Raw genomic sequence first — 24,163 nt, forward strand, 5'->3', positions numbered from 1 at the left:
ATTTCCTGCTTTTAAACCAGATCCACTGCTCCTTTCAGCAATAGGTGTTATACCCACTGTTGCACGCTGCATACATGTTTTCCTTCTAAATGGAGGAAGGAGGGGTTTGCTGGAAGGTCATGGCATACCACCTTTCCACAATTTATAGAACCCACTGGTCTGAAGGAATGGCCTTCCAAGACATTGAAATGAAGAGCACCCAGCCTGCACAGAAGCCCCATGAATCAACGAGCTAGAACTAGGTGCTTCCTAGGATGGCTAGGGTAGGAGGAGGAGGAGGTGGAAATGGAATCGGACATGCGCTCCCTTTCCAGCAGCCATGACACTTAGAGAGTTTTGAGGTTATTGCAGTTCTGGTTGTGAAGCTTTATCATGCTGAAAATTAAAGCCTCGCAAATGCTCAAGAATTGTGAAGCTGCCTGTAGTCTTGCTGAGGTGGCTGTAAGCCCAGGGATCCTGCTGTTGCCCTGCTCTCTCTGAATCTTTGAAGGGCTGAATCTGCTTTCCTGCCAAACAGCATGGCTCCATTAAATGGTAAAGCTATTAGGGTGGCCGTCTGACTATAATCTTGAAGTGCGGAGCGAAGCAGGACGTCCACAGTATCCAACAGCCATTTGATTATTTGGCATGCTAACGCTTGACAATCTTTGAGAACCTTCTCTAAGTGCGGCAGCAAATGCTCGGGTAAGTTGCATACCACCATGACGGTCATGTCCAATAAGATGCAAGAGTAAAACCTCAACAGCCAGACTGCTAACCAAAAATAGCTTCTTACCAAAAGCTTCTAATTGTTTAATTCCCTATCCCTGGGGCTGGAGACAACACCCCACATTTCTGTCTGGTAGAACTTGGGGCTTTAATCACTAGACTTTTCTATGAAGCATTTAAAAGTGAGAAAAAGTGGGTTGCCAGTTGCAGATCGAGATCGCAGGACTACAGTCATGTTGATTGCCCAAGAGAAGGTGGGTTTTTCCTAACCGCTAAAATAGGGTGAAGAAAGGCATGATGGAAGGGCAGTTATGGTTCGGAGGCCTGGGTGGATGGCTGAAAAACCACTGAAAGTAAGTTCACCTTTGTCTCAACTGAGGTCAAGGAAGGCTCAAGCACTTACGCTGCCTTTCAGATGACCGCAATACGAGACTACCTCTGATGGTGGGAGGCCAGTGTCGGAGTCTAAATCCAGGTCCGGTGAGGCATCAATACCACTAGTCTATGCCAAAGCTCCATGGCTGAAACAAATTGGACCAGAGTATCTTCCTCTTAGGTGTTCGATTCACTTTTGAAAAAGTTATGAATTCTGCCCTTATATGACAACTGTCTATACTGTTGCTATTCCATCACCCTTTTGAGCCTCTGCAGAATTAATGCATGACCTGAGGGTTGGAGGCCTTAACGTCCAGGAGTCAATGAAGTTGCTTGTGCCTGAACAGGCACTGGGGTCAGTGCCAGAGGCAACAGAGTCAGCGCAAACACTTTCGAGGACTAGATGGGATGAAATCTAGCTCTGTTTGGGTTTTGGGCGTGGAACAAACCTGGTTGCTCAAAATGGATTTGGAACAGTTTCTGAAAAAGGCACTAGTGCTGAAGACAAATGCAAGCCCTCCAGCAAAAGGTTCACAGCACCTTTATAAGTCCAATAGGGGTCACAGGTACTCCAGGTTGGGCTACAGCCCGTCTAAAGAGGTCTAACATGTAGTTCAAGAAAACCCCCAGAGTGGGGAACTCCAGAATGGTAGTTTAAGCCTGCAATCCCGGCACCAATTCTTTCAGGTTTGAGGGCCCATGAGTCAGCGCCTGGTCAGTAGGTGTTGCAGGCACCGTTCCAGCAGGAATTGGAAACTCCACCAAATCTGGCACTGAATGGGGATCGCCTTGGGCTCTTACCTTTAGAGTGACGATGCTTGGAATATTCCCCTTGTGATTTCGATCCCTGGCAACAAAGAGCTTGGCCTCATGATTTTTCCATTCTTTAGCAGGCATGCTCCAGCAAGAGTTGCGGGCCTTCTTATGGTTAGAGCCAAGACACCAGAGGCACTTGTCATGGGGACCTGTGAAGGGTCCATCACATTTCTTATAGGGCTTAAAGCTAGATCAGAGAGAATAAGAGGGGAAAAAACTATTTGAAGGGGAAAACCCAAAGATAAATTTCCACAGAACACGCTCCGGATCTGCCTTGTACATGCAGAAAAAAAAAAGAACTAACATCACACAGCTGTAGGGGCAGTTTGGCTGGGTGGGGGCTATATGGATCCACTGATGTCACAGTGACATTGCTTCCAGTGTTAATGGGGAACAGGCGCTTCCTGCTAGCACGTCAGAGCTATTAAAGCTTCCAGATCCAGTTTGCATCTGGGGTTATTCAAAAGGTGAGGAATCTACACGTAGACGTATCCATCAGAAACCAGCATTAGTTCAACTCTGGAAAATTTAACAGCTAGACTCCAATGATTTGAGATTTGGAGGAGTCTATTCTTGTTGAATGAAAAGTGCACAAGACAGATTATCCGTAAAATGGATACTAAGGTACAAGATTATGGCATTGCTACCTCATTAGGATAAGGGAAGTTTCTGCAAAGTTGCATTGGCAGCGAGGACACAACAATGTAAACCAAACCCAAGTCAGGAAGGAAGCAACATGCAGCGAATGAGTAGGCTACTAAAAGAATACAAAGAGTTACGGTGTGGCTGAGAATAGAGAAGCATTAATCAAGCACAATGACAGAGCACACAAGCTACTCAAAATGCACCCATCCGTACGTACTTACTTGAGGAATATGCTGGAATGGTTGAGAAGGTTCTCAAGAGCAGACAGGCGGTCAGGCCACTTTCTCCGCTCTTCCACCTTAAAGAACAGACTTTTGCTGAGCTTCTTAAGCTCAAACAGCTTCTCCTTTAATTCCTGCAAAGCAGAAATCAGCTAGTTAACAAAGAGTCAAGTGGTGAACCAAAAGCGACATACACTTAAAAAGTAGACTGGTTTTAGTAGATGGCGCTGGGCTGTACACACAACTTGTATCATAATGGTATATAGCTGAAAAGTAGGCCAATAGTGTAAGAAAAGAGCCAAATATGGAGTGCTTATGTATAGTGCTACTACTAAGCCACTTTCTGTGGCTGAAACATGCCCCCCCCCCCACACACACACACACAACCCAGCAAAATGAGGGGCTTGATTCATCGAAGGGCGGGCAAGGTGAGGTAAAAGCCATCAGAACAAGGAGCAGAGATGTTCCAAGGAGTCAGGTTTTAAGGGTGAAGTAGGCAGGCGGGAAACAAAGAATACATTGAACGGGAGGGAGACTAAGCTGTATAATTCAGTCGAACAGCTAACTACCTCATTTTATAAGTGACACTATGCACAAGGCCCACAATAAACAGAAACGAATAAATAAAAATCCGTAGGATTTTCCCCCAGTACCTTGGTGGTTGCCCCATATCCTTCCTCTTCTAGCCAGTTAGAGGCCTCACTCAGTTTTTTGGATATTTCTTCTCGCTGCTCTGCTGTGGAGACAAACTTGAATTCTTTCTGCTGAAGCTTGTCCTGAAAGAGAGAACATTGCTGAAACATGCTAACAGGAAAAAAAGAGGTGGCTTACGATAACAACTGAAAGGGTCATCAATCAACACAAGTCTTTTACACCACTGCAATCTATAACCACATACCTGTGTCTCAAAGATGAAGGCCTCCAGGCTGTTGGCTGCCTTTTCACGCTCTTCTTTTTCCATGTCTCGGTTTGTCAGGTCTTGGAGCCTAAAACAAAATATAATGAATATGACGACATCAGCGGAAGGGGTATCAAGACTTCAAGTTTTAAAGCAAGATGTCAAAATGTGTCGTGTTCAGACAAACTGACAGGGATTGGTGGTTCTCTCATGACAACCTACTTCTTAATGGATGCCTTAAGCTCGTCCTCGTGCTGGTCAGGAATGTCGTTCACGCTCAAATCCACACGGATATCTTCTACCAGCTTCTGCTTTCTTGGAGCTTTTTTCACCTCTTCTGCCTTTCCCTCCCCTTCTGGTTTCTTGCCTGAATCCTCTTCCTTTCCAGAATCGGCGTTCTCTGCATTCTGATCAGAAAGAGTGATCTGTTGTGCATTGCAGCAATGCTCAGTTCAAGTGACCATATCCTAAGCCCTTGGCAGAGGTCTGACCAATTTAGATGCATAGTAATTAGATGGAGAAAGGACTTTGTGGTATACAGCAATGGGTGACCAGCATGACGTCCTTACTCAATTAAAAGGCCATAGAACATTTACTGTTTTGTACTAGTTCATGGATCAACAACAGCAGAGCGAGGTTGGGTGCATAGGCGGATATGTAAAAGTTACTTACCTTACGGTAATGATATTTTGGTGGATACTATGGCCTTCCACATAGTCCTCATTTTAAGAGTATCCACCATTGCCTGACTAGATATGGAATCTTTTTTTCCTCAGCAATAGCGCTCTAGTACCAGGTGGCATTTGACCTGCCTTAGATGTAACAATACCGGGGACATTCAAGGTGCAGACAGGCAAGCTGGAGACAATTTCTGGTACTCTTCCCACATCCCACTGAAACATGTTGCAAGGAACCAGGGGAGTATAAATGACAATGACAATAACTGGATACAACACATTGAATACCTTGGGATCTTAATAATGCCATCAACTCACACGGGTGGAAGGAGGGCAGTGAAGAACCCACAGAAAGATATTGTATCCATCAGGAATAGATACTAAAGTTTACAACTTTTTTCTAGTGTTGAATCTTCCAGCAGATTCATCTTACCAAGGAGTCTCAAAACAAAACCCTCTGGTAGGTGTTGTTGAGTACTGCTGAATAACAAAGTCATGCAACACAGTCCCTGCAATGTACATATCACTGCACGTCTGAGCTACAGGGCAAAAGTACGCAAGGATGACCAAGTGGGAACGAAATGCAAGCCCAAGAGTGTCTGCATAAAGATCTATTACTCTTTGATGAAAAGGGTAATCCAAAATGAGATTGTGAGTTTGGTTACACTTTGCCCTTTTCAGCTCCAGTAAATCACACAAAGAATTTATTTTCTACTAAGTCCCGCCAAGTGTGGTTGATATAATAGGAGACAGCACTTCTGGAATCCTGTCTATGCTTTTGATCTTCAACATTTGTGGGGTCAGATGGACGGAGCAAAAGAAAAGGTGAAGTGGATCAGCTCAAGTGAAAAGTAGATATTACCTTAGGGAGGCGAAAGCACAATTTATACAGGTTGAACAAAATAAAAGTTGGCCATACTGAAAGGGCAAGAAATTCCAGGCCATGCAGCGCAAAATTATTGCCACAAAGAAAACTGTTTTTTTGGTCAAAGTCAAAGATAGCTTTATTCGATTTCAATATAAAAATCATAAAAGCACAGTAAAAATGCATACAATGAAACACAATAATAGAATCGAAATTCATTACAGATTAAGTACCATCATAATGGGAAAATCTAGAACGAAACAGAATTAAAAGTTAATCCATAGAAGAAGATCTACACCTAATTGCAAATTTTAAAAACTTGGATACAGCGTTAATGGTCATTTCATCTTCTAATAGCAACAGCTTTAAATAAGCAGGTCTGCACTGCCTCAAGCCCCAAATCTTAAGAAGGGGAATCAAATATCTCTTTCTAACCCAGGCATGAAATTTGCAAAACAAGACGCAATGTATAGTTGATTGCATAGAAAGATCATCGCAAGGGCATTTCATTTAACTTAATGACCAATCGTTACTATCTGGGAAGGTTAGCAACCTAAAATAAGTGCCAGTTCTCAATCGAGCTAAAAGCATTCTATTGTAACTAGGTTGCTCGTGAGATAGGTAGAGCTGCAGACCAGGACCCTGCAAAAGTAAATGATGTTGTATTACGGACACCTTACTCCTTTCCTCACGCCACCGTTTCCTCTCGAGAAATGCAAGACAGCATTTTTTAAATGCCTTTCTGGGGATTAAGGAGAGCGAGGAGGGAGAGTTAAAATAAGCTTGGTGTCCCATATTGGACATAAAATCCTTTAAATATGAAATCCATTGTATATTTTTTGATCTCTCAAGTTTAATGCAGTCCAACAAAATGGCTCTATTAAGAGCAGTATGCGTCGAGGTCCATATCTTGTGCCATAACAATAAAGGACTGATTTTGATTAAATCAGATATATAAACCAAATCTAGTTCCTTATGGCAAACGTATGTGGAGGTCGAATTGGGGACAGCTAACAGATAACGCAGGAAAAGGTTTTCCTTTACTTGTATTTCCCGGCAATCTGCAGTGCCCCAAATACCCGCCCCATATGTAGCAGTTGAAACACATTTAGACTTGTAAATATCCATTAGGATACGAACAGGCCTACCTCCCAACTTATTGGCATACTGTTTTACTGCGCCTATTGCACGGGCAAATGCAAGATTCCTTGTGCTAACCGCTGTTGTCCAAGGGCCCTTTTTGTTAAAAACAATCCCCAGGTATGAAAAATTACTGGTTAATGCTATCTTAGACTGTTCTATAAAAATATTACAAGAAATCTTATTCTTTGATGAGCAGCACATGGTAAATGTTTTCCCAATATTAATTTTTAGGCCCCTAGATCCCATGAATACTGAGAAGCTAGTTATCGCCTTTTGGAGGCCCGCTTGGGTTCTAGCCATGATAACCGCATCATCTGCATATAATATAGGAACCGCCGTGCCATCAATTTGGGGATAATCTACTTCTAGCTTTGTTAAAGATTCCGCCACACCATTTATATATAAATTAAAAAGAAAAGGTGCCCGAATACAACCCTGTCGAACACCTTTCATTATTGGAAATTTGTTTGTACATTCTCCTCTTTTTCCAAAACGTACCTTTGCCCCTGCCCCTCTATATAGCTTTGATAAAGTTTAGAATATTTAGGTCGATGCCAACCCCGGTTAAAGTATCCCACAAAATCTCATGACTCAAACAATCGAAAGCTGAGCTGAGATCTACAAAAGTCATAAAAAGGTTACCCCTTTTTGCCACCATATATTTACCAGTTAATATTGCTAGGTTAAGTCCTTGTTCGACAGTACCCAAACCGGACTTGAAACCGTACTGGAACTTGGAAAGAACATCACTATCCTTAGCCCACGTTTGCAATCTCTTTAAAATAATTCTACCTGCCACTTTCATCAAGGAGTCAAGTAGCGAAATAGGCCTATAACATTTGGGATCATTTCGGTCTCCTTTTTTAAAAATAGGCACTACTATCGCTTCCTGCCAGGTAGGTGGAAATCCCTTTTTATTGCAGCTATTTAACACATTAGTTAGCAGCGGGGCCCATAAGGAGAGGTTATCCTTCTATACATCTGTAGGAATCCCATCGGGCCCTGGGGCCTTGTTTTTTTAGCTATCCAATAAAGCTATTTCCACCTCTGAAGCAGAAAAGAAGATCCCCAAAGGGAACAAAACAGAAGGAATAGGCTCACTAACAGCCAACTGATTTTGACAGATACGATCTATGCTGAGCAAATCATCTTTCTTGTAGAGCTCAGTAAAATGATCAACCCAGACTGATTCTTCTATAGCAAGCTCTACCAAGTCAGATTTCCTTTCAACGAAAAAAGGAGCATTTACTGCTCTCCAAAAGGCAGTATTATCTCTCAAGGAGCATGCCTTTACTAGTGTGGCCCATGCATTCTCCTTCAGCTCTAATTTCCGTTTATTTAATGAGATTTTATAGGCTGCTCTAGCAGCTCTAATATCTTGCAGATTTTGGGGTTTTTTATTTTTAGAATCTGCTTTAAGTTGGTATGTGCTTTACTACACTCTGAGTTGAACCATCCCTCTTCCTTTGATCTCGCCCCTTCCCGCAATGTTCCTGTCAATTTGTTGCCAATATATGATGTAATCTTCTGGAAGGCACTAATGACCACACCTGGATCAGGGGAATCCTCTAGGCAAGTCATGAAGTTACTATATTGATCCACTATTAGGCTCTGCAAAAAGTTCGTAGAGTCAACCTTATTCCATTTTATCACATATCCGTTTAACTTTGCCAATGAAATCGCATGGCGATATAGATTTTCGACTACATTGGGTGCAGTTCTAATACTCGTCCCAATATCGAAAATTGATCTAATCGGAAAATGGTCGCTCATCGCGATGTCCTCTGTTTTAAACGACAGGACATTATGATGATAGGTAGTGGTAACCAATGTATAGTCTATAACAGACTGCAGACCACGTCCATTAAAAGTGGGTTGAAAGTTGACCGGAGGGCTACATAATTAGTTAACAAAACCCAAATTCCAATCATAAATTAGACTATTAAACAAATTTCCCATCCTGGAGTGCTCAAAGTGGGTGCAAGGGTCACCAATTAGGTTAACCATTCCACATATGCCCACATTACTATAAGGGCACAGATGGCAATTAAAGTCACCCGTCAATATGATACACGTGTCATTATGCTCAGAGCCTATCCCATGGCGTAAAGCAATATTTAGGTCTTCCAGGACTCTTTTCTGATCTTCCTTTGGGATATTGTTATAACAAATTAACTAGAATAATGAGTCCATTTCCTCCCACCTTTATAAAAAAGTATCTGATAAAAATTATGCCCCCCAGTGGTCTGGTACTTTATAGTCAAATTAACAGTATTGGAAATATATGTACAGAGCCCGCCAGAACATCTGCCCCTCCTTGACTGGATTGCGGTAGAAAAATATGTCCGGTACCCTGCAAGATTAATTTCAGTCTGTTCCCAACACTCCTGAAAACAAATAACATCATATTTTTCAATAAAATCTCAGAAAATGGGATCATTTACCTTGTTTGATAAGCCCGCTATATTCCAGGAGAGGAGAGCCAGCTTCCCCCTTTGAACATCTCCTGGAATCTCCAAAACTGAGGGGTTATCAACACAAGTATCTATTTCTATCGGTACGGAGTTTACTCCAATATCCCTCACTACAGTATTTTGAAATTGTTGACAGACTAGTTCACTTTCGTGTTCAACGCCAATATGTTTAAACACTACGTGGTCTTGTCTATCTAGTCCTTCAACTAATGACCGTGCGACGAATGGAGTCTCTGCTATCTCGTTATCCCGGCCCTCATACATAACCCTTGTGTTGCCATTCGCCAAATAATTGACTCTTTCATTTGATTTGCTAGGTCCCCCGCAAGGATCATACTTAACTCCAATAATCAAAGGGAGTCAATCGACCATCTCCAAACAACTGTACCTATTAGTAGTTGGTATTCCTCTCCAGATGTCTCTAGATCTTAACTCCCTAGTAGTTTGCCTTCCCCACTCCCTTCTATCTACTCCTCTCTCTTGTAGGCCTCCTCTACCCCAGCTACGATCATAAGCTGGGTCAAAACAGGACCTGGGAGGATAAAAAAAAAAGGAAAGTCGCTTGGTTTCAATGCCCTCATTATTTCTCTGGATATCCCAAGAGCAAATATAATCGACCGTACCCGGGTCCTCGAAGTTTACTAGAACGCAATCGCCCTGGATAGTTTTTCTTCCAAAGCCCACCCAGGGCACCCTACGCACCATTAAAATCTTACTCGTCCTATTAGGAGGTAATGGTCGATTTGTATTGAGCCAATACTGAACCTTATTTTTTAAAGACCCAATAGGCTCCTCTATGTCCTCCTTCAACTCAGGAACCCCAGTCAAAACCACCAAAAAAGGGGTTACTTCCGGGGGCAAGTTAATAGCTAATTTCCCCAGTTGGGATCCCCAATTACGCTCCCCCATGTGGTCCGAGGCAGTATTCTTAGATTTATTAACCTCCTGTGTTGTTTACAATAGGGTTTTTAGTATTATCTACTGACTCTCTCTAACGAGGTAGGATTCATTTTATTTACATTCTCGACTAGGACAGATGATTTATTTGTCAAGGAGCCCGCTGGTTTATTATTTTTGTTACTTAACTTCCAGTCCCCTACCTTTAATGTCCCAGGGTTACTCAAAGGCTTAGGGAAAACAATCAAATTCAGTTAACTGGTTTTTGATCCGCCTCAATCTAATTTCTAGAGGGGAGAGGTATGTTTTAAAAAGCTCCCTCATATGCTCAAAGAGTTTATTATCAGCCTCAACATCCTTGGGGATTACAAACATGCTTGGGGATGTCTCTACACTTCCTGAGTCCGAAATCACATTATTCGCATCTGAGCGGATAGGAGTACGGCCATCCTTTAATTGTCGTTCAGCTCCCTCCGCTTTTCTTGAGGGTAGCTCACAACACCCTTTTTCCACGGGAGCAATAGTTTTCTGACTTTGCTTAGTTTTTTTTACTTTCTTTTCTTTTGATTTTTTGATGTTTTTATTATGGCACCCTCTCTCATTCCCCTCGTCTGTCTAGCAGTTGGATCATCTAACAGTGGTTCTAATTCTAAAACCAAGGACCTCTCTAATTGTGAAACTGATAAACATTCAGAAGCTGACGCTGACAGGTCTACCACGTTTGGGAAACTATGTAAGTCCGCATGGACTAAAATGGGGACTGCTTCTTTGTTTTGTTGGTCTGGAGTTTTAGCTGTTGCAAAGTGGCCCATAGAGGAACGTTTTGTAAATACTAGATCCTGGGACACTCTCCGTTCCATAAGTGCAATCCCTTGATCGATAACTGAATTAGCCCTTACAATAAAATTATCCAATGGGCCAATTATACTGGATGCATCCATGGCCGCTTTACTCCTACTCCCTCGTGTAGTCGCCATTGGTAAATTAAATGGCGAGGCAGCCAAGTGCTAATGTAATGCAGCAAAGCCCAATGTCCACCTTCCTACAATGTCACACGTTAGAGGGGGGGGCCCGGTCCGGTCTTACACGGGCGGGCTTAAACGGGCCCGGGCTTCGCCCAGCGCACGACCCGCGCACGACCCGTGCCACGTCACAAGTCTGGTTATTTATAGGTAAAGGAAACAAAAAGAGGGAGTGTCCAGGAAGAGGCCGCAGCTGAAGAGGATGTTGCTGCTGCAGAGCCTCGCAGTCCCTCACACCCAAAGCAAACACTCAGAGTTCACTGGCGAAGAGTTCCACAAGCACGAGCGGCACCCGTATATATATATATATATATATATATATATATATATATATATATATATATATATATATATATGAACTGGGCAAATGTGCATTGGCATTACAGAAACCATGAGAAATCTCACTGAGGGGCAATTAACAGAGTGAGAGGAACAAATCTCCCCTTTCAGACAACTTGCCAAAAGCGGAGTCCTACATAAAGAAGGCTGGTCAGGGAGGCACACAATGTGGGCAGCCTTTAACTGTAGCGACTACCAAGTCCTGTTGGTTAAGAGTATATTGTCTAAAACATCAGAAAGATGAGATCAGAAAGGATGTAAACCTTCTCACCAGCACCAAGTAGGAAACCTCCTGTTACAGTAGGCAACATTAATGGAATTCATGGTGAGTTTCCAGGAAGCCAAGACATCTGCCACTTCCGAAGGGGAACAGAAGGTGCTTACTTGGCTCCACTCAATCTCCACAACTGCAGCTACAAAGTAAGTACCGAAGTGAAGGTCTTGACTACACACTTGAGAAATCAGATTAACCCTGTGCTGAAAAGTGTAAATCACAAAAACCGGGGACAGAGTGACCCAGTGAGAAAAAGTTATGATTATAGACAAGGAATATTCTATTTACCTTGTAAGAGTCTGTTCTTAGCAAGTTGTGCTGTAGATTCACATGCTCACTATACTCCTGCTATCTAGTGTTGGGCTCAGACGTTTGAAGAAGTCTTTCGAGTCATGAAGTATGATGCGACTCCTCCCTTTGTTGTACATTGAGCATGGGCACAGACTCCACGTTAGACTGTTTTCACCTAGTGGGTATGTATGGAGTGTGAACGAACTGTAGGCTGCATGAAGCACAATGTGCAATGGAAGATATCGAAATTGAAAGAACAACTAAATAAAAACCCATGCTCCCGGGAGTAGGGTCGTGGGTGGGAATCCACAGCACTAAACGTACGAATAGATGAGGACAAGGTAAATAGCATTTTACATTCATAGCACATGTAGTTGGAAATACGCACGCTTTACAGACGGGATAGCAGCAAACAGTGGCTAGCATGTGGGTGATGCAGAGGCCTTGAATAACATCTTAAGACTGTCTGGCCCACTACAACCTGTTGACAAGTTAAGATCGCCTAACAACAATGCTCAGTTAAGGTGTGGTGTTGACCAGATGGTCGCTAGTGTGATCTTTCCTATGAAGGCCATAGTGTGCCCTTTTTGCAGATGAAATGTGCCCTGGGTAGGGCAGTTAGAACCCTTTTTGCCTAGTGATAACAGGTCTGAGTACATCAAACTATTGACCTGGCTATGCCCACCATAGAGATGGGATGACCTCTCTGATGCTTTGCAAAGGAGATAAAAAGCTGATCTAATTTACAGAATGTATTGGTTCTGACAAAGTAGTACATGAGGTCCCTTTTTACACGGAGTGTGCAGTGGTCTTGCCACAATGGAATCTGGTTACGGAAAGACCACGAGGAGATCTACGGTGCAGTGAAGGTGGAAGGGTGATACCAACTCAAGGAGTTTAGAATTAGTCCTAAGAAATAATTCTGGTTATTACTGGGCATTAAAAAATACTTGTAGACTCTGAATTGAGAACTGTCAGTCTTACCAACCCGGTTGGCAGTAGATTCTTGTGCATGGGTGTGCCATGTGGTGCAGTGGGGAGGGTGGGATACTTTGGATGGGTGTTCTTTGGCACCACTCTCTTTAGAACAGCAGACCTATAGTGTCTGAGGGATGCCAAGAAGGGGTACATATGATAAAGTGCCCACTCCCAAAAACCCATTTAGCCCCACAATGTAGCAATGTCTGCTGTACCCTTTGTATGGTGTGCATTCATGGTAACTTTGGGCCTTATAACAAAAAGTAGCCAGGGGAGTTTTCGGTCTGACAAATACTCCCTCTGTAACATGCAATGTTTAGGTCTCGGCCTGACGTGAGCAGCGCATGCGCTGCTCTCGTCCTACCAGAGCTTCTTGGAATCTATACGATTCCAGAAGTCTTCTCGCGACTCCGCCTCCAATTTTCATTGGTGCGCGTCGTTTTGCGTCATGGCGGATGCAAAACACAGTGTAATGATTGCACCGGAGGCAAACATTACACTGAGGGTTGCCACCCTGTCCCCTTTTGGCCCCGCCCACCGGGATTTGATTGTTTACTTGCGGAGGGACACTTCCTCCTTCAAATACTCTGTACGTACTATTTACATGTTAGCATGTCGGGAAAAACACAAGCGAGTCAAACTTCTTTCCAGGTCAGCTTTTGGCTCGTGGAAAAGCGAGCGCGCCTAGCTCGGAAGTGCCTATGTGTGAGATTGGTGCCCTTTCCCGTATGCAATTGTAAACGGAGAGCTTCTTCCGCAGTGTAGTTATAAATAGTCGCTTCAGTCACTTCTGTTTAGGTGTAAGTAAAACTTGTCCAGCCCCCTGTGTTCAGCTTTTAGTGGTGGCACTGTGTGCGCAGCCGTTAATAGTGACTCACCCCCTCGCGTGCGTGTGGTTAAGCGGCTCGTCTCCTGTATTTAGCTGCTCTGCTTTCACCCCTCTCTCTCCCATGCTGGATGTGTCCAGGCCCCCGAAAGCAGCAGCTCCTCGTCCTCCCTGCGGCTGATGAACATGGGGGACTACTATGACCCGGGGCACCCTATTGAGTAAGTATTTGCACCGGTGTGGCTGTTTCTTTCCCCTGCTTGTTTTAACCCTCCACAGGCTAAAAAAAAAAAACTAGAACACAACGTTTTCCCGGCACTTCTCCCTCAAAAAATAACGTGCATGTGTGTGTTTTTGTGGGCTTGGCTAATCATGCGGATGGTACATCCGCCTTGCGTAAAATCTGTCACCATATTAAACAACCTCGCAGTGCTTGTCCGTGTGAAGTTGGTTAGCGAGGCTCGTTTTTATGCTTAAATCTCACTAAATTAGCGTTTTTACAAATATTTTTGAATTGCCATTTTGCTTTGGTGATTGGTGACAGTACCGAATTTAGTAGTAGTAAACACCCTAGTCTCACACATTTACCCACATCAAGAAAACCCACGACGGTATTACTTTATTTTGTGGTGATTTTAAAGGAACAGTCGTATGTAGGATTTAATTTTTTTCTCCTTAGACGTGTGGCAGTTGGGCATTAACATGTTTTGTTACGTGATATTCAATGCCATTTTAGACCCTTTTTGACAGTGGCCGCGGTGTTCCGCATCATGGTTTTATCTGGTCTGTCTGGTTTGAGAAGCATGCTTGGAGTCTCCATTTTAGTTACTCAATATTTACAGTTGGAGAAGACATACGATTGTTGGTAGACCAGCGTGCTCATCCCCCCCAACCGTAAATGGAAATATTTATTTTTGACAGCCTCGTGACCTCCATACGGTCACTATTTTGTCAACGCTGCACCGACGTAGTCTGCTCAAAGCTCCGGATCCTCGGACTCGCGTGAGCTGGTCTGCCGAAGGAGAGTTTCGTTAAAAGCGAGGCAAAGAAACAGACTCCCTCAGCGTTACTACGAGTTTACCGCCGTTCTTAACCGAAATGCCTCTCTGCTTTCGAACCCTGGCGTAATTTGTGACAGGAATTATTGTTGCAAAAAAAAAAATATATATATATATATATATATTTTTTTTTAAATGAGCCTTTTTCTGTACAAACATGCATTTTACATGGGACCCGTGCCTTAGTCCCATAGTTTAGCCACCCATGTTTACTTCATAGTGTGACCACTAGAATTCACCCTCGCCCGGTCTCGCTCAATCTGAAGTCACCTTGGTTTAGTGCACGTCTTAGTGTCAGTCACATCTTAGTGGTTCAAAGTCTTTTAGGAGCGATACTTTGTGTCCTTGGGCAACGGGTTAATAGTTTATCGACAAAATTAGGGTTATAGAGCTTTGGGCTCTTTTAGAGCCAGCTTGGCATTTTAAAATGGCCAATAATAAAGTTCCAATGTGAGCTTTCGACTTAATGAGTAATTGTTGTTGAAAATATGTGGCTTACACAAAGTGCTTAAAATGTTACTCCACGCGAGAGGTACATGCAGCAAGCCTCTGCGCATAGATTTTAGACAGTCTTTGAATTTTATGGGTTGTGAGGTGATTCAGATTAGGCTTCAAGGTTTTAGATTCTCAATCAGCGGGATATGTGCTACGGGGCAGAACCTTGGATGTATGCATTTGACTCACTGTCGTCCTGTGGCACTGTACACTAGGTGTTGTACCTGAAGCCACATTCTCTCTCTCTTTTTCTTTATGCTTCGTGCCATACCCTACAAAAATCTCAACCCCACTAATCTAAACACTTGGTCTGTGCTGTGTAAGTAGAGTGTAAGCTCTTGTTTAACACCTGCCATAATGTAGAGCACATCAGGTGGACCTACATAGCCTCTATTTCACTGGTTAAAAACGTAAGGCTGACCAGAAAAAAAAATGAATGGGGCAGGATAATACAGGTTCTCTAGGTCACCTGTCCACACGCTGCCTCAAATGAACGCATTCAGGAACATGCAGAACTTTAAGTGGGCTGGGTCTCAGACCCAGTACTAATTGAAAACGGACATTGAATTGGGTTCCTATCGGGCCTTATATTAATGTCCTTAACTTTACTGCTTTACATCGGCATGATTTTACTTTTGACGTATCCAGGCCCTTTGGCTTTACCAGTCCTTGTAATTGTTTAATCTGTTGCTGTGTTTGTGCATTGCGTTTCCCTTTGTACGTTATGTGCGCTGAAAGTGACTATATATATAAAAATGTAATCAAATGGAGCAGTAAACAGCCATGGTTTGATGTAAAGCACCTGCTCGGCATCGGCGCTACATTTGCTTTGTATAAAAAAGGTGTTTAGAAATCTTCTGCAAACAAGCTTTTCTGTCACAAAACATGGGCACAGTGCGCGCCAGTGTGGCGCGTGCACCACAGGAACAAGAACATAAAAAGAAAGGAGAGGGGCAGGGGCCTGGAGTGCAGGGTCAGCACTGCTTTACATCGGCATGATTTCCCAAAAATAACTTGCCCGGTCATAACCCGTTAAATGTTTGATTGGCCGGTGGCTCAGTAGAATTGTGAAACTTGAATGAGGGGCTGCAGAGAGCAGACCTGGCTGGCCCTGCAGCCGATCCGCTCCGGGACAGTCAAGAGCAGCCAAACAGAGGTGGGTAACTGCAGCGCAATGGGGTAAGGCCAGGGCCGGGAGAGACAATGCCCCCGGGCACCATTATAAAAGGGAATTAGTGAGAGAAACAAATGGCCCATATTTGAACTTTGTAAAGACACGGGGTATGAGTGTTTTCCAAAATATTGAATAATGCGTGGGACGCGATCTTGCTGAAGGCAATGCTTGCTTTAATGTTACGCAAATTAACGGTATAAACCAGCTCAGCAGACCACTGCTATACAATACCATTAGCAAAGCAAATAGCTTTAACTTGATCAAAGGCGCGACCTATTGCATTTTCAATGCTTGTTTTTGAAGCATTGCTTATTAAGCTGTAAATGCCCTACTTCTGTGAATTCTGTGAATTCCCTATGGGACTGTCCCCACCCGTTTCCACGTCTTCCTTTTTTAGGTCTCTTGAGATATGTCTGATTTGCCTCCAATTACTTCTTGGCCCCGGGTCCGTCTGCATCAGTAGGCATTGTAATATATCCAGTCTTACAGATTAGATTTTGTGATCTGGGTGGGTTGAGGGCGTGCATGAATGTTCATGGTGGGGTACAATTTAATAGCTTTGGACTTTAGGATGAAGGCAGTGTAGGCTTCTCATTGTGCCTGCCAGTGGGAAACAAAGGTGCACATCCAATCCTTGGCCTCTTAGCAGAGTGCAAAGAGCAATAGTTCCAAATTTCCCAATTTTAATTAGGATTATATAGGCAAGTGTGCAAAGGTGGTAGGCAGCCGAGCACAGTGAAAGGGAGGTGAAGAAACGATGCTGAAGTACAGAATAAAGACATTTGAAGCGACTTGGAAGATTTCAGATAGAAACAAGGGTGCAACTATCTATCCATAACAAGCATTGGCATAGCCAATAGGCCTTGCCTTTGGGACATTATAAGTGTTTAGCCATGCAAGAGTGGATGTTGTTGCACCAAGGATATTGTGCTGGATAACTAAACACTTATAAAGGTCCCAAAGGTGAGACCTATTGGCTATGCCAATGCTGGTTTTGCTTTTCATGCTGCCTCTTTTCTCGGAGTTAAATACGTTCTTCACGATATGGGAGATCATAGTTAATAGAAACCTTATTGTTTTGAATTGTTTGGTACGTAAATAGGGGTTGGTGCAATTTTAATCTTGGAACGCCGTTGTAAAAGGAAGTGTTTATATATTATTTTTAGTTCCATGTATAAAGGGACATCTTGATCTCTTATCAGTAATCTTCACTGCCTTTTGGCACTAATTCTTTTTTATTGCATTTTTAAAAGCTCATATTAGAAACATAATTTAGACCAGGAAAGAAACATTTTCTAGCTGTTGTTTCTAGGCATGAAAATCGGAAAACATGCAACGATTGCAATGCTGCATAAACAGTGCAAACATTTGTAGAACAGAGTAAGCTTTCAAAGGTTCTTAGACACACATCGCCCCTTCCCAACCTCCTTGCAAATGTATCCACAATCACCCCTTTCAGTTTTATAAAACGGTCTGCCTGATACTGGTTGTTTCATGCCAGCGCTCCTGCTTTGTAGCCCTCTGAGGGTGTGTCCCACCACAAACCAGGGAACATGCACTATGGCTGGCGGCACGTCTTGGAGTATGGCACCTATGATGATAACTTTGTGGTTCCTGAGGCGATCACACAAACATCCACATTTTGTACAGGTCGCGGGAGTGACTAAAGCGTCTTTGATTTGCCAACCTCAAACTTGGTCCTCAGGAACTGGAATCCCAGCTCCAGACAATGTTGTGCTGTGTGATCTTAGGCAAATATGGAAGGCGTCAAGATGTTGTGCCTTTGGGGTGGTCGCATTGTCATGTAAATGGATATCCTTAATATTCCTTAATATCCGACTTGTGGTAGTTGACCTTTAGCAGCTGTGTCAGGTACAGTGCGATCCTAGTGCCTGGTCATGTCTCCACAAAGATGCAGTATTTGTGCGGAGAGCAGTCTCCACCCCCATGTTGGTTTTCGACCCGCAACCCCCCAAGCTCCCACCTATTCAGACTAAATTTCTTCCCGTCTAACACCTCACGAAGAGCCTTTAAACCCAACACGTTTTGCATTGCTAATCCCCAGTACTACTGTACAAACTGAATTCCCCAGACCCCGGTGGCTAAGCCCCATGGTGGAAGAGTCCAGCAGTGGGGTCAAAGGATTTGGACTGGAAGGAGGACTTTTTTGGCAGTATCGAGCACCAGGAAGCGTCACTAGCATTTAGCAACGCATTGGATATTCTGCACATGTACTATTTACTTGTTTTAAGATTACTAACTAAAAAAGCCAATTAAATAGCAGATGTTGTTTTCTGGTTTTAACTATTATTCCCTGATTTTGACCAGCTGGTTAGCTTCTTTACAAACCGCTCCTAATTTTGGCATATATGAACTTTATATTGCAGTTAAAATTCACCCAATTCTTGCTGTCCATAGACTCGTTCACTTTTAGTATAATAAAAACCTTCCCCACCCCCTAAAATAAAACCCTCCAGCTATAAAACATAACTGTCAATACACCAAGTATGTTAACGCAAGATTGTGTTTCCCTTCCAGTATCTGTCACTCCTTAGAATACTTCATCTTGCTTTAGGAGCGCCTCAGTGCCCACCGGCATGCTGAGCTTATAAACACTTTAATGGAAGCATTGAAGTAGAATGAGGTCATTATGAGTCAAAGTTCACACGGATGCTTGAACATGCCCTCCCCGTGGCCCGTTACAGAGTGCTGATTGTTTTATATATAAAATGCAAATCATGTTTGAGTGTTAACTCTTGGAGACTGTTTCTCAGAGCTATAGGGACTACAGAAGTATAGCATACAGAAAAGCTCTGGCCGGAAGCAGGCTCACCTATACACGGGAAATGGAAATGACTGCCTTTTCCATGCAAGTATGACTGTGCATTTGCCATATAATACACCGTAGGATTCCTAATGAGCAGATCTTCTCGTAAAAATTGTTTTTTTTCTACAATGGAGCAACATGTTAAACCACTGCACACTGAATGCAAAGTTGCGTTTGACATTGAAAAGGTGACTGGGCGCTTTCCCCCTGTGAATAGCAATATGCGGGCAATCACAGAAGTGATACTTTTGCTTAGATACTATTAACAGCCTGCATTAATGGACTGAGTAAGGGCATTGACATAAGAGCAGACAGAAGAGTTTTACGTAGTTATTCCAAGATGGTGAAAAAAATCCTGTCTTACAAGTTTTTGTTGACAATGTGCGCCGGTATAAAAATCATCAGTTATTACAAGGAGGAGGAAGACCATTTTAAGAATGCAGGGGGAACCGAAGGGACCCAGTTGGTTACGCTTAACAGAGCAACTGATGGGAAGCGGCGCGCATATGACATGCAAGTAACAAACGTACATCCCGAGTAGCGCTACAAACGCTGCGGAGTAAAAACCAAGCTAAAGCCAGCCCTCATTAACCAACTCACCGGCACAGGTCCCATTTGAAAAATATAACTGGGTCCTCTGCTGACCTCTGGCCTGGAATCCGATGCCTTAGACCGATTTACATGGCCCTGCACAGCATGCAAGTTTGCTCAAAACAGTCCCGTAGAAACAAGCGTTTACGTGGCCGCGCCCCTGCTCGCACCCGCAAGGTGGATGCCGCCACAAGCACGAGTGCTTGAAAAGTGAAGACCGATTCCTAAAGGCCCGCTCCTAGAGCACCGCATGTGCGCTGCCTAGGCGAGACCTAAAAAGGGCAGATTGGGATTGATTGACATTCCAAAGACCACTATCCTTGCAAACTAACCATAACTGTATATAGTATCAAGATTCTAAATTTGCTTTGTACCATTAGTGCAGAGGCAATCTGCACATATGTGAAATATTAAAGGTATCCTTTTTCACATGCAAGAGCAACAAGTATACTCTAAAGATAACCGAAATGTCTATTATGAGCACCAATAAAATCTGGATCTCATTAAATGTTTGCCTCTAGCTCCACCCCTAAGCCACACCCTGTGGCCCACCTCCTAGCCCACAGTCTAACTTGGTGAGTACCTGCACTTATTTTTTCCATTTGAAGCACTGAGCCGGATTCAATAAAAAGACTGATGTCTGTCAGTCACCCTTTCTTTGTTTAAAAGAGGATCTCTTAGGAGAGAACTCCCATCAGGAAACTTCTATGAAGAAGCAGAAGCCGCTTTGAGGTGTCCCTACTGGCATTGGCTAAAAATAATTTGGTCTCCCAATCAATCATCGATGGCCTTGGGATACATAGTCACAAGTCAATGGATCATTGACCAATTGAAGGAACCGCATGCAGATATCATGTGGGTCTGACAAAGAACTTTCTTATGGCATAAACGACAAAGGTGTATACTCCATAACCGGAGGAAGAAACCACGGACGTAGTTGCTGTCTAAGGGAGCGGAATGTTGTTAGTGAAGCAACAAGAGCGCCAGACCTGCACTAATGAGGTGGAACAATAACTGCAGTCAGCAGGCCAGTCAGCCCTCACATGTCCTGTCACACCCTATGCAGGCTAAGAAGCAGACATAGCCAAATTGCACTTGGTGAAGTTTGTAGCTGTTGTTGGGGGTTACTTTCCAGATCCAATCTGGCGCCTGGAGGATATTCATAAGTCAAGGAATCTGTGGAAATAAATATACATCAAAATGTACAAACTGAATCTAGAAACCCAAACCCTCTTGCTGGCTTGCAGCATCTTTAGAGAATCTTTGCAGAGCTGACAATTGTGATTTACCCAACATGTCTCAGCTGGGCAGGTGCCACGGTAAAAACATATGAGGTTGGAGGTACAGGAACACCAAGAAACAGTAAAGAAATGCAAATGAAGATCAAAGGTGTTTGTGTAAATAATATTAACTGTGTTTAAAAACAAACACCAATTGCTATCTTGTCCTACCAGCATGGTATGCTTTGACCTATTTAATAAAGTAACAAGAAAGGAGACACTAAATGTCCTCCCACATTTCCTTTCTCCCTGCTACTCCTTTCCCCAGGACATGGCTTACCTTTTCTGCTTCCCCATCACCAGTTTACACTGACAACTATCACCATGTATAAATAAACCTAGCTCACTGTGAGTAGAAACAAAACAATGGGACTGTGTAAATGAGTTCCAATTTAATTCACAGTGTGTAAAATGATCAGGAATAGATAATCTGAAACTCTGGACTGATCAGCCCCTCCGGGTACTATGAAGCAAAACCTGACTTCTACAATATGATGCTAAACTTGAAATTAGCGACTTAGTAGTGGCATGTGGAGCTGGAATGGTAGGTATTAGTGTATATTTGAATACCCAAAGCAAAAATTCAACCATTTCTCAAAATGGAAATTTTTCAAAATGGTTAAAGAATTCTTGTGTTGGGCTCAGGAGGTACTCTTAAACAAGTACTCTGAAATGTTTATGGTCAGGCCTCAAAATGTTTGATTTAACTGCACAGTACCCCTAATTTCTGATCACATCTAACAAGGACTGCTTTAACGCATCAGGTCTCTCAAGACCACACGTGCACTGTTGCAGTCAATGTTCACAACAAACTTGCTGCAGAGGGCGTGGTTGGCAGACGGATATCTCTGAAGCTGGGTAGTTGCTCGAAGTCTGTAGTTGCTCAGGAAGATGTCAAGTAGTAAGGGTGCTACAAACAATGGGTTAGAAGCAATCCCTCTGATCCTGGGAGAGATGGGTGGGGGAGATCTGAAGAAGTCAGACTTGGTATTTCCAAGGTAGAGGAGATGACATTACGTTTTCAGGAAAACGGTAAGAGCCCTGCATATTGTGAACTTGAACTAAGTTCCTTCATGAACATTATAGAACACCCATATTGCTTACTTGTGAAAGTAGTGTGAATGCATTGTCTATTGTGAAGGCTTTGATACTGCAGGCAAATAATCAAAACAGAGCTAAAGTGCAGTGCATATTAAAACTATGAATTACAAGGGGACACATGGTGTCTGTTGGCAGACCCTGGTGATACCACTGAGCCACATGGGTTAGAGCACTGCTTACCTGAGGCTCGGTCTTCTCCCCTTCACCCTGCGTTGTTGACTTCTCTCCGTCCGTTTCAGGCCCACCCTCTGACTTCTCGTGAGAAGTTGCTGTCTTTTCCTTCTGCTCCCCAGTAGCATCAGCTTTCTCTTTACTCTGCTCCTCTGCTGCCTCCTCCTCCTCTCTACCTGCTTCAGCCTGGCTTTCCTCTTCTTCCTGCAACAGGATAGAACAAACTTAAGCCACTCGAAAACAATCCAGTTTTTTTTACATGGGCACTCAGTAGATAAACCAACCTCCACAACAGAGCGCTTCAGGCCCTAGACTTGCCTCAGAGAGGGCAATTCACTGGGTCCAATACACCATCTTTCCCTTAGAGTAGGCGCAAGGGATGGGACCATTCTTATTTTGCCATAGACAGAGGTTGAGGCCCTTTTCCTCACCCAATTATGGGAAGGGGAGTAGTTCACTGACTGGGTCAAGGCCCTCCCTACAATACCACTGATGGGGCCTGGAATGAGCACCTTGAACTGGAACTCCTAACAAGTCACGAAATAAAGCAAGAAACACTTCAAACCTGTGTCTCGGAAACCACTTCTACCACCAGTGGGTCCTGGACTTGTAGACTGCCTCTCTCCAACTATAAAACTTATAACCAAAAACAGACACCTTTCAAAAATTAAATGAAATAATGAAAAAAAAGTTATCTTTTAGGAGGTTGCTCTCCCGCCCTGTGCATAGTTAATAGTGTTGTACTATTTAATTGGCATTATGCTCAACAGGTCCCACGCTACACTGCTTGTATGGTGTTAATCTAGGCTTTGACATGCAGTTTTATACTTGTGTCAGACATCCAGTCTGCCCAGAATCCCCCACATTCACAGCTTGTGTGCACTGCCTACCTGCACTGTGTCAGTGCCGTTATCGTTGCCTTCAGAAGCAGCACTACCTCCACCAAAGAGGCTGGAAATGGTGTTCCCCAGCTCTAAAAGAAAAACAGCAGAAACCTGTTATTATCTCAGCACACCTCCCAAATGTATGCTGCATTCAGTCACTCATCCAATTGAACATCCTGCAGATAAAGTCCCACATATCCATTCCAATTCACATCACACTTTTTCTCTAGGATTTACTTCAATTCCAATAGATGATTAAAAACATGCAACATACTAGGTGACAATTGCTGAATGTAAGGAAATGCCTTTTGTATAGTCAACCCCAAGTTTTTCGACTAATGCTGCTCGTTTTTAGACTCCGAGTGAACTGAGGCCTGCTAACCAGACCTCAGTGCCATCGCCCTGAACTTAAAGAGTATGTTGAATTGGCTGTACCCAACTGGAAATAGCTAACTCACCTGTAAGTCCCTAGTATATAGTACCCAGGGCGTGTAGGTTAGAAGGGTAACCCAGGGCTTGCAGCACTGGTTGTGCCACCCTGACGGCCCGTCAAGTAAAACAAGTCCACCAGTCAACCACTGCAGACTGGCAGAGTAGTTATGAACTGCTAGCCCGAGTTTGCCATTGAAAGCAATGATAGTCACAATTTACCCTGTAAATCTGTGTTAAGTCATCCCTCTGGCAGGCCTTCCGAGTCCTAAAGGAAGGGTGCAACATATGACACAGGCAGGATATATACTTTGTAGTTTTGCATGTTTTACTGCCAGGACGTACAGTTTTTACCGTAGAAAAGACTTGGTCAACCCATTAGAGAGTATAGGGTTACATGCTGTCTCAGTTGTGCTAACTTCTCAATGTTGTGACCAAAGTAGGCACTCCAAGGTATCAAAAAACTCCTTATGTAAGCCCGATTTGCATCTCAAGTCGAAATTAATTCAGCTGGTTGAAGTATGCAGCTTTAGCAAAAAACTGTCCCTTTGCTGCCTCAAATTCCTATGCCTGCCCAGGAACTATGCCTGTTCCAAGAGACCGCTTTCTGTCCTCCTGGAGAGACTACCAACGACTCAGGACGGAGAACAATGGGGGACTGATGGTCCGGGATGTGTTACCTTCCTCCTGCAGGTAGTCACTTA

At 43.4% G+C, this 24,163-nt stretch overlaps 1 protein-coding gene across 4 annotated transcripts in view; it reads right to left on the reverse strand.

Moving 5' to 3' along the window:
* Nucleotides 1-24,163, reverse strand: part of HYOU1 (hypoxia up-regulated 1) — a 210,247-nt gene that overhangs the window by 92,961 nt on the left and 93,123 nt on the right. For all 4 annotated transcript variants that reach the window (XR_014978996.1, XR_014978997.1, XM_085645895.1 and 1 more), the window contains exons 16-21: nt 23,037-23,119; nt 22,156-22,350; nt 3,886-4,070; nt 3,664-3,751; nt 3,419-3,541; nt 2,766-2,899 (exon numbers count right to left, since the gene is read on the reverse strand). Coding sequence is in view for 2 of the 4 variants with exons in the window: in XM_085645895.1 (XP_085502021.1) it covers nt 2,766-2,899; nt 3,419-3,541; nt 3,664-3,751; nt 3,886-4,070; nt 22,156-22,350; nt 23,037-23,119 (808 nt within the window). In the remaining 2 variants the exon portion in view is untranslated. The remainder of the gene's footprint in view (nt 1-2,765; nt 2,900-3,418; nt 3,542-3,663; nt 3,752-3,885; nt 4,071-22,155; nt 22,351-23,036; nt 23,120-24,163) is intronic.

Source organism: Triturus cristatus, chromosome 3_1 (genome assembly GCF_964204655.1).
Source record: "Triturus cristatus chromosome 3_1, aTriCri1.1, whole genome shotgun sequence".
Lineage (NCBI taxonomy): Eukaryota > Metazoa > Chordata > Amphibia > Caudata > Salamandridae > Triturus > Triturus cristatus.